The following is an 11,643-nucleotide window of genomic DNA, read 5'->3' on the forward strand; positions in this document are numbered from 1 at the left end:
GTTTATTAAAATGGAGAAATTGATAGTGGGAGTTACAATGGCATTTCTTAATAGTAAGAGGGCTAATAGCTCACAGTATAATAGCCCACTGGCTCTAAATATCCCTCACTTTCCCACCATCGGTAATGTATTTAAAGTCTTTGTTTTAAAACCCAAGCAAAGATCTTTGTAGTCAAATCTATATGCACTGCAATTGTTCCATAGTCTGCCTATGTGCATGACTCCAGATTTTTTTTTTATCCTTAAGTTCTGTTCATGTTAGTGATTTGGGTTTTTACCTCTACTAAATGTTTAGTATGAATTTCATTTAAATTTGTCTGCCATTTCACAGGTTACAGTAATTAAGATAACCTGTCGAGTTCCTTAGGTACAATAAGCTTTTACAAACCTGAAAGTGGCATACTAGAATGAAGTTACAGTATAAAGCGATCCCAGAAAAACCTCATCTAAATGAGGAGCTATTCTGTTAATAAATTTGGAGCTTAGTCTTTAATTGGGTAGCGTGAAAGATGGAAATAAGAGTAGTTTGTACATGCGGTGTTCAAATAGAAATATGACACAAATAATAAGGGTGGCAAGCTGATGATGTCCAGCCTCTTAAATAGAAGGAGCATCCTCCCACTCCCTTTTCTTCCTCCATCTCACCAAAAACTGAGACTCTTGCTTTGTTTGTACTTAGTAGTATATTGAAATGCCTACCAAAAAATACACAATTCCTCCCAGACCTATGTGAATATAACTTCTGAGAAGAAGAGGCTGATCCTGAAGGCTAATCTGTTGAAACAGTGAAAATGGCAGAAATATTATCTAAGACTTCTCACAGGAAATAGAGTACTCTGCTCCAGTGAACATCTAATATTTGAAAAAAGATTGGGTGTTACAGACTAGGACTAGGCAGATAATTAAAAAGAAAAAAAAAAAACACACCCTTTCAGGTGAAAGATTGTGGCAGGTACAGTGACACCCATTAGGTTTTATAAGAGTATGCGAGAAAGGGCAAGAATAGTCTTGCACGGTGCCTTCAGGAGCGTAGCCATTAAAGTACTATCTAACAGATCCCACAGTTAAAAAGAACTCTTAAATCTTTCAGATTTTAAGCAACTTTCTGCCCTGGTAGACTGTTAGCCTAAAAATTAAACTGCAGCATAACTCTTGCTCCATCTACAGGAAACAAAAGGCAAGTCTGACTGCACATCTGAGACTGCAGTACATTTAGAGCTGCCCACAGTGAATGGCCTCTAGGCCAGAAAGATTATGGGATGAAGTGGACAGTTTTCCCTCTTGTGGTTGAATAAATTCAGATTTGAGACCTTATCTACATAGTACTTGTAGACTTCCTTAGGGAATCATTCGGGAGGGGTGTAGCACTTAATTCAACTGCTTGTCTGTCAAAAGAAATGCTGGGGTTTTTTCAGGCTTTTCTCCCAAAGTTTAGACTGTCTTACATGCTTATGGTAGCCTATAGGATTCTGTTTACTTAAAGAACCATATTTTCACAGCCACGGGTACATAAAGGCCAAAGGAAGAAAGATATTTCTATTAGCAACAAAATGGTTCAAAGTCTAGAACTTAACTAGTGTATTGGATTACAAGCTTACGATTGGGAAAGTGGGAACTTTATTTGACTTTCTGGGGAAAAAGCTGAAGCATTTCTTGGTCCTCTAGCACTTAATTTTGACACATCTTGAATGAACTACGTTAAGATAAGAACTTGGAGGAAATATTTTTGTTCGCTAAAGCACTTAAAAAAAATCAGTGTCAAGTTGATGGTACTTTTTAAACTATGAAGATGATTCAGTTGAGTATATTACTTTCAGAGAAAAATCATGAGACTCTAATTGCCACCTTTTTATTCTTTTGGGTATAGAGGTTTCAAAAGCTGCTACTGTCTGTAGGAATGATGCTACATTTTAGAAGCACATATCTTTGCCTAGAGAGTAACTAGACATCAGTGACAGTAATCACATTTACATAGCAACATCTGGTTGCACAAAAGCTTCTTTATAAGCTTGGGGGGAGTTTTTACACTTAATGTAATGGAGTGCTTCTAATTGTTTCATTCAGAATTACTCAGCTAAGAGTATTTGTTTAAACCACTGATTTGCTTGGAGGGAGAATAGAGAAGCTGTTAAATAATGCCACTTAATGTGACTTTATCATCAATGTTTCTCTGTGACTGTGGGGTACTAATAAGTTGGAAAAAAATTGTCTATGAAAGCCATTCAGTATTGGTAAACTTACCTGATCGTGGTGTTTGTGCTGTGTGTTGCATCGGTTAATTGTCAGACTCCCACTTAGCAGTTCAGAGAAGCTCTCCTGAATCTATTGATGGTGAGTTTCTTTGTCCTTCAACAGTCCTGTTGCCATAGACCTGCCTTTAAGAAATCTTTGTAATGTAAATAAGGCTTTGGCTAGGACTTCTTAGAGAGTTATAAAATCTTGAAAGTTTTTTGGTTTGGGGGGGTGTTGGTTGGGGTTTGGGGGGGGCGGTTGTTTGGGTTTGGGGTGAGGGGGAGAAATTTTTTTTCCTCCCTCTGGCGGAGCATAGTCCCCTTTAGAGCAGTTCCTTGGCACTTGGAAAAGCTTTTCTTAATGTTTGAGAAACCTGCAGAGTCTGTACTGGGCTCTCTGTCATTCTGTTAAGCCATATCTTCAAGGATATTAAACAGTCTTGTTCTTTCCTGCAACTTTAGGGAAGAAATGAAGAAATTACAGAACTAGTGCAGCTAAAACTGCATATTTGGACACCTGAAGTATTAAAGTCTGATCTCAGATTCATGTTGTTACTTTTGATGGAATAGGATGATGGGAAATTGCTTTTTTTTAGTTGTTCAGTTTGCCACAAAGTAGAAATCTTAAAGGATATAGTGATTCCTAGATAGTGCTGCGTGAGGAAAAGGCAAAAATTGGGGACAGAAGCGTAAGTTTGTGGCCTCTTAGGTTCTGCTTCTCTTTTTTTTAAAAGATACTGTAATGTTGAAATTAGGACTGATCAATAAAACTTAAACATTTCTTCAGCATGTGTTGCATTAGACTAATAAATGTCTAATTTTCATTACCTAATGTAAAGCACAAGCAGTCTTTAGTGCCTGTTGTGGCATAGCTGACCCTTTCAGACCAAAATAAGGGTCTGTCCCTTTCATAATTAATGTGCTGCCTAATCACTTATCCAGCAGGTCCAGTTATGTATTTCACCTTCATGAGCTCTAACAGGTATCTCTGTCATCACAGCAGACAACCAGAAGAATATTGTATGTAGTTTTGCATTAGCTTTAGGTCTAGCTCTTGCTCTAGATAAGCAAAATGCTTGTTGAGTTGCACAGGGTGCGATCAGACTTCCTTCATCAAAACTGCTTAATAAATAACACCAGCCATCTGCTTTCTTTAAAAAGACACACAAAACATTCACTTGTAAGATCTTGATTAGACTTACTGCTAAAGCCTGCCCAGTTACTCATTAAAATGTAATTAAGATCCATATGGTCCTTTATATAAAGACTATATAAGACATCAGTAACTTTCTTTGGTTAAAGCTAGAAACAAAGACTGAAGGCTAGAAAATGTCATCTTAGCGCTAAGAAACCCTATTTTAAATATCGGTTATACAACAAGACAAAAAAAATCTAAATATGGCTTTGTCTACCAGTAGATGACATATGCTTTTATGTCTCGGGCGTATGGACTGAGATTTGTTTAGAATAAATGGATGATCATAAACTACTTGTGTTGGAAGAGGCATTATATATTACTTTTGGAAAAACAAACCCTAGAGTCTTAGTAGAATATAATGACCACCTTACCTGTATTGGTAAAAAATTACTAAGCATAGGCTGATACACATAGGGGTTGTTTTAAAAAGTTGGAGTAAAACTTTGAATTTAAAGCCCTTTGTAATGTTACTAACTAGAAAAAGAATTCAAAACTGTTTGTGGAGAAGTAGGGATATAAATTCGGTTTTAAGCTTACATGCCAAAAGCTACACTTTTATATGAAAACTAGCATACATGAAGTCATTATGCTGCAAGATCCACTCAGTAACCTACAGTTTGATTTGTTACTCTGTTTTGAAGACTTGGACTTAAGTTTTTGTGTAAAATAGCAATGGAGTTTTAATGATTCCTCCTCTAGATTATTATACTACTTTAAGTTACCTCTTGTCCTATCTATTTCCCTGGATTATTTCAGTATTGGATGCCATTTATCTCTTTAATAAAATACAGTACATAAAGAACATGGTAAGCAAAACAGTGTTTCGGATAGAAAACTTGAAAGATTTATGCATTCTTTGATCTACTCATTAGGACAAGCTTTTGTGCTCTAATACTCTTAAGTACTCTAAAACTAGAAACTCCAGAAGCAATGCAACACTGTCTAATTAAAACTTATGTTAAAACGCTTGCTTAAAATAACCCTAATAAGAAGGAGTATGCTGATGTAGGGGGCTGGTACTGATATTTTAGTTTTTGAAATTAAAAAGCACATGTTAACACTTCTTTCTCTTTGTTTTGTAGGCTGGAGTAAAGGGAAAGCTAGGCAGACTGCTTGGGATATTTGAGGTGAGCTATTTCTTTTACCTTTTAAAAACAATGTTTTGGTGGGGGTTTTTTTTTTGTGAGAGTTGATAAACATCAGACTTAAGTTCTTAGGTATTACCTGCCTGTAATTTTGCAATGCTACTGAAAGTGCTACATTAGACAGGTGATTTCCTTTAGTTGTTACATGATGTGTGAATATTTGAATATGAAGATTTCGAAGCACTTGGAACTTTCCTGGAAAGATTAAATTAGTACTTGGAAAACATCTAGAAGTTAAAAAAAAAAGTGAAACCAACGTTGATAGATCTAGGATTTCTGAAATATCATATATGCCTTTTTTGGGGCACTATTTTGATTTTTCCTCTCTGATTAGATTTTGCTGAAGTAACTTGTCAACTTTCACACGCCTAACTTGATAGGTCTGTATATGAAGTGTCTCATTATGGCTTTGATTCATTAAAAAAGCTAAGGCTTTGGATAACGCTAAATCTAACCTTTAGCAATACTATGTAGTTCAAAACTTGTATTTCATAGTGTAAACATCAGACGCTGAACTACAGTGTAAGGATGCATGCTAGATATAACTCTCTTTTAGTGTTGGCGTTGCCCACTTCTGCTCAGGTTCTAGACAGGGGTAGATTGTAGAAATGTCGGTGTGGGTCTTCAGATCATAATACATCCAGCGTTACGATGTTGCGCTGTATGATGGGTGAGAGTGGAAGTCCCTTAGTCTAGTAGTTAGGTAGGAATCTTCACAGTTTAATTATAAAACCAACTTTCAGAGGCAGTGTATTTCTGACGGGGATTTCCTATGTGAAATATTACTTAGTCATGTATGACTAGTTGATACAGCGCTAAAGGTGTTCCCATTGTGAAGTATGGAAACCATGATAAAATTAGAGAAGTTCCTGTGTGTAATTAGTAGCACTCGCCCTTTTTCTGATTTGTTTTGGGTTTATGAGTACACTTGGATGGTTCTACATATTAAAAACTTGTCTGTGTTTTAACTCTGCTGGTTAGTCTACAGAAGTATTCTGCGTTTCCCAGCTCAGACCAAAAAAAAGACAGGATACCTATCATCTTGTTGCCTTAAAACAGGGGCTGCAAGGAATGATGATTCTTTGGTAATTCAGCTGTATGTTCTTCTGAAGCCATCTACCACCATCTAGGCCAGAGGAGATAAAAATCTGTGTTGAGCGGCACTTTTCTAGGTTACTTCTAACTTAAATCAAGGCCTTACTTCAGTGTCACGACATGGCCCCACAAACAGTTGTTAGTACCATTGAGGGGGCCACACATTGCGACCTGGGGATGGAACTAAGAGAAGATGGAAATTATATTGCTGCTGAGTCCTTGTATTCTAGAACAACAGCCAGAAAGGATACATGTTATAGATGTATTTACTCCATTTAATAGTGATATGGACAAAGAACTGTCTTGGAGTATTTTTAGTTCCTAATAATACACAATAGTTTAAAACTATATTAAGCTTGTAGTGAAACAGAGTTAAGTAGGAATGGTTATTGGCACAAGGATAAAACCATCTGTAAGTGGAGCTAGGGCATAACATCTCTTGGTTCTTAATATAGTTGTAATCGTAGATGGTCCTGAGTTTTCTAGGAGCTGAGTTCTTTTCCAAGGGGCAGTAGCACCTTTAACAGCGCACCGCTAGCCTGCTTCGGAGCTAGCAGGGAGTAATGGCTACGCAGACCTCGCGTGGACTGGCTGCGGCACAGCGACCCTGCCCTGAGCAGACTACCTCTGTCAGTCTCTGTATGGGACTTGCCGTGTTCAAGAAGCATGTGCCTTCTAAATAGGTGGCTACTGCTGCGAACGTGGCAAACCTGTCGAGTGAACAGATGGTAATGATTTTTGCATTTGTCATGGTTGCAAACATAGGCTATTTAATTTGCCTCACTTACGGAGTGAAACTTTATAGCCAACATTGCATAGATGATCTGGCCATGTGATGCAGTGGTTCCATTTGCAAAGGTTTTTTTAATAACCTTTCATCTAGGAGCATGAGTTGTGGAAATGGTTTTAGCAAATGCACTCTCCTGTGCTAACTTACAAGATAGGTAGAAGATAAGTAATGGGCAGTGCTAGCGGACAACTGCTAATATTAAACTGGATGACCAAGAAGATAGTTTGGTCCCAACTTCACAATCTTCAAATCTGCTTGGGTTGGGTTTTTTTTTTGGGGGGGGGGTGGGTGTTTTGGTTTTTGGGGGGTTTTTGGTTTTAGCCTACTAAAATAGAATAGCTGTTATTTCAAAGAAAACTTCAGTTTTCCTATTCTTTTGGGCCTACTCAGTACAGATGTTTATTTAGTGAAAATAAAAGCCAGGTTTTGTTGGGAAGTATCCTTCAGAGGTAAGTCATTTCTAATCTTATAGTTGTAGTAAGTCTGTAAGTTATTTTTTTGCTGAGAATTAAAACATCTACTTCTAATATTCAAGCAGAACCAGGATCGGAAGCATAGGACATACGTTTATGTTCTTACTGTGACGGAAATACTGGAAGACTGGGAGGATTCAGTTAATATAGGTAAACTCATTCTCTGTCCTCATATGCTATACTTAAAATATATTAAGCAAACTTCTTTCATTTCCTGAAGCAATTCATATAATTCTGGGGGGAATACTAATTCTGTTTTACAAACTGAAATTACTGGAAATTGTGATGCTGTTCTTCCACACTTCTGTACACATATAACTAGGGTTGCTTCCGATATACTGTGTTACTCTTGTGTTATAGTAATTAGGGTATTCTAAGTATTACGATGGAATAAACTTCATTATTAGTTGCTGATACAGCTCTTGATTTTTTTTAAAGGCCAAATATTATACTGACGAATTATTTTTTCCTTAACAAGTAGAATGTTTTGCTGTCTGATACTTCAGGGTGTTTTTGAAAGTGTCTTTGGGGGGGGAAAAAAAAATCTTTGGAAAGTTTTGAAGAGGCTCTTTTTCCCCTAATTCTCCTGAGGCAAAAAAAAAAATCACTAGTATTTACTTTCACCTTAGCCTAATTTTTCAGTAGTGATACTGCTGACCTTAAGAGGTATCTATTCCTATATATACGTTTATGTCATCCAGATACCACTGTCATGCAGTTTAGTTAGATTAACATCCTTTGTGATGTTGTATGGATCTCCCACTTTGAATTTAATTAGGTAAACATTAATCAGTTTTGTCCTTAAGTTTTTTAAAAACAAAAAACAAACAAACAAACAAAAAACCCCAAACTCACAAAGCTTAGTTGATTCAGTGTACTTGTCCAGCTGAAATTTTAGTTAACTAAGAATTGATGTAAAAAATTATATCCTACTTTGATTGCTTATGGTTTGCCCTTTTCAGGAGATGGAGCTTTGGGAGTGTTAAAATTCATAAACTTAGCACTATTGATCTGTCAGCCAATGGCAAGTAACTGTAAGGGTAGCTTCAACACCGTGCTCCATTTTTCAGGCGGAGAGAGAATGTTTTGTTTCCGATAGTGTCAAGTTGTGGGGAGTGCACCCTCGTAATTGCATGTCAGGTTCCCTGTATAGCGACACTGATTGCTTAAGAGGATCAATATTGGCAGGGGTGGGATTGTTTTGGGGGTTTTTTTTGTACCTGGAACCGTCCAGGGCCTGTGAGGACAGCACTGGTCTGTTCCTGCTTCGTGCCAAGCTGTGGGGCAAGAGGGGAGCACCCAGCGTGGGGCTGCGGCCGGCTTCCTTCTGGGGAGTGCTGCTGGCAGCGGGGTGCTAGCTGGATGAACAGCCCTGGGGCGGCCACATACCTTGGTCTTAAACAAGCAGTTTATAGATGTCTTAATAATGTTCAAGTATAGTGCCTGTAATGCTGTAAAACGAAATGAAAAACAGAATTGATCCCAGTTTCAATAATACTATCCTTGACCTTGAGTGTAAGTATTTTCAGAGGCCTCTAATTTTAAAGGACTTGTGTAAGAAAGATGGACTATCTTACTAAGATAAGTCTTAGAACTTATCTAAACAGATCTCTGGTATAAGGTATATTATTTTTTAAAACTTAGAGCTAACCTGAGTAACTCCGAACATGGATATGTTTTGAGTATGGAACACTGCTTTCTAAATCAGACCAAGCCATTCTTCTTCTGAAACTTCATGCATGCATGTTCATTCTTCAGTTTTCTGATAAGCATGACTGTGTAGGAAGGCAGTATTAAGTCATTTAAATAATAATATCCTTTTCTGTAAGGACTAGATGTGGCTTTTGGAGCATATGAACAGTCATATGAGCTTCTGCCCAGTACTTGCTTCAAGAGAGTTATCTGAAAGGCTTTATTATGCATTTCAGTAAGCTCGAGTGAATCTCTTCTCTTTACTAAAGTAAAAAGAAATGAGAATAAGTGAATGAACAGATAGCAACAAACGGTGCTGTTACAAATTTATAACTCTGTTTTTCTTTGTGGATTATACTCATTCAGGAAGGAAAAGAGAATGGTTTAAAGTAGAAGATGCAATCAAGGTCCTTCAGTGTCACAAGCCTGTTCATGCAGAGTACTTGGAAAAACTGAAACTGAGCTGTTCACCCACTAATGGAAACTCTGTGGTTCCCCCTCTTCCAGATAATAACTCCTTATATGTCACTTCTGCACAGACTTCTGGGTTGCCCTCTACTGTGAGATAAACATTTGGATTACCTTTTTATTCATGTCATCACAAGGGGAGACATCTGTGATCACACGTAGGCATCTGTGTAACTGTCAATTCTAAGTGAAATATGTGAATGTGTCATAATGTCAAATTTGTTTGAACATGTTTTTCCTTTTTAACAATGTAAAATAGTATTTCAGCAAACCAAAGCCATATATGGATTTTTTTTAAGATGCCTTAATAGGCCATTTTTTAAAAAAAAAGGAAAAAAAAAGAAACTTGAGTATATAAATTTCCATATCTGCTAAAATAAAATATGCATCTCAGTGGTGTTCAGCTTATTTAAGACTTGTCAGTTTTAGTCAGTAGTTCCACAAGAGTACTTGCTTAGAAAAAAGCTTGAGCAAATAGTCTTATACTAAACTTTTACTTGGTATCCACAGATGAAGCGCTAAGATCTTAAGATGGCAGTATTTGGGTAAATGGGTGTGTTGAAGGCAGAGATGCATAAGCGTGACGACAACAAAGCACTAAACCACATTCAGCCTGTCGAGAGCAAAGGATACCAACACTAAGCACTGCTTGCCTCACTTATCCAAAAGGTTGCCTTGTCCTATGCAATCTTCATGTAATGTATAACTAGAGCAAGAACAATAACTTTGTCTTGCAACTACCAAAACTATTCACTATACTTTTGTTTTATCACCTGGTCAGCTGATGAACTGTCAGAAGACTTACATGAAAAGCATTGTAGATCCCTCTTGCTCCATTTTTTTCCTTTTAGCATTTTGATACATGTTTTGTTCATGGTGTAATTATACTGCAGGTTCCAAAAACTTCTGATCTTCAATGAGAAGCATCTTGCGTAGCGTTCCTGCAGTCTGTTGTAATTTGAAAATGTTTAGAGGAAAGTAAGACTTACCCAAGGGGCACCCTTAAGTTACAGAGGTGTCTATTAGCAAGCATGTGTGAGGTGTCTTGCCCAGCAGGAGCTAGTAGTGGTACCTCCTGGCCTTGGAGACAGGTGGGTTGACACACTAGTGGAGAAATAATATTCCTTTGTCTTATTCAGAAGGTGTACTGAAAGCCCCAATTTTAAGTTAATTCTTAAATATTTCAGTTTTACTGTTTTAACATCAGTTGCTTTAGCTTCTTGAATTAAAAGCTGTCCTCTTAATAAAAACTTAGTTGGAATAAATGAGGTACAGCTGACAGCTTCCCTGTTCTTAATTATTTTTTCCTCTTTTTCAGCGAAAAAGATGAAAACTAAATCCACTGTTGGTCTTAATGTGTTCACCATAGGATTACTCTCTCTCTGTGTGTGTGTGTGTGTATGTATGGTTTCTTCTACGAGAACACAATCTAATTCATACGAACATCCTAATTCTGAATTTTTTCTAGGATCTACACCCAACTGTACCTCCTCTATAGCCAGCCAAAACAGAGGTTGAGGTAGACCATTACCTCACATGTGAAGTTTATTCTGGGTAAAGCTCATTCTCTTACACAACATTTAAACCTTTGTAAATAGTCCAACTAGTAAATAGTGAGTGTAAAATGGAAAATAAATGTAATTTAAACCTTTTGTTACTCAATACACAAATGGTTAACTTCTACTTTTTTAACACAAATTGTGTAAAATGCTGCTATAAATTAAACTTTTTTGTGCTGTTACACTTTTTTAGGAAAAAATGTTGTTGCCACAAGTTATTCCTTAGAAAACCAATCTTGTGCCATATGTAAATGCAGTGAGAGTAGGGAGATAAATGATCTGATCTCTTAATGCTGCTCTCTTTGAAGAGGCGTAAATACTACTGACAAGAGGCATGAGCCACAAAGCTGAAGACTTCTGAAATGTTGGGTAGGATGCTGCTTTCCACCCCTGTATCTCCTGTTCCAGGTCACTTCCCGAACTGGAAAGAACACACAACTCTGTTCAGGTGCATCTAAAGGAAGGCACTGTTTCGCCAGGCGAAACAGAAGAAGGTGGAGTTGAGCGTGTTGAAGAATGTCTGATCTTTGTTAAAATCAGACTGTAAGGGTACCTCTGGCTCTAAAGCTGCCTTTAAAAGCGTGAATCGTTTAGCTCCCTTTTTTGATCACTTTGATGCTCACTTTTTTGTTCAGTAGTCATTTTAACACTTTAAATTGAGCAAACTTGTACAAGCTTTCTTGTAAGATTTTATAGAATCTGTGAAAGCTAAAACAAGAATCCAGAGTTTGAGCTCTTATTCATAAAAAAAAATATGCTTCTGTCTCCGTTTCAGATTTCTTGGAATGAAACCAATCCAAGCTTGTATGAGATTTAGTGGTAATGCATGATCTTATTTTGTAACTCTTGAATTATGTATTTGATAATAATGTAAAAATGTACAGTATTGCTGTTGTTAACAAACTCAGAGATGATTGCCTATAAATATTCTGATTATTTTTTGGTCACACACATTTGAGCTGTTCAGTAGTGCCAGACAGATTTTTTTTTTT

General features: G+C 37.1%; 1 protein-coding gene across 8 annotated transcripts in view; it reads left to right on the forward strand.

Moving 5' to 3' along the window:
- NUDT4 (nudix hydrolase 4) overlaps positions 1–11,643 on the forward strand; it is a 30,046-nt gene extending 18,403 nt beyond the window's left edge. For 3 of the 8 annotated variants that reach the window (XM_075151121.1, XM_075151157.1, XM_075151168.1), the window contains 3 exons: positions 4,512–4,556; positions 6,995–7,082; positions 8,991–11,643. In XM_075151121.1, coding sequence (XP_075007222.1) covers positions 4,512–4,556; positions 6,995–7,082; positions 8,991–9,193 — 336 coding nt within the window. In that variant the 3' untranslated portion in view covers positions 9,194–11,643. The remainder of the gene's footprint in view (positions 1–4,511; positions 4,557–6,994; positions 7,083–8,990) is intronic. The other 5 variants (XR_012673814.1, XR_012673811.1, XR_012673813.1 and 2 more) reach the window with 5 other exon arrangements.

Source organism: Calonectris borealis, chromosome 1 (assembly GCF_964195595.1).
Source record: "Calonectris borealis chromosome 1, bCalBor7.hap1.2, whole genome shotgun sequence".
NCBI lineage: Eukaryota > Metazoa > Chordata > Aves > Procellariiformes > Procellariidae > Calonectris > Calonectris borealis.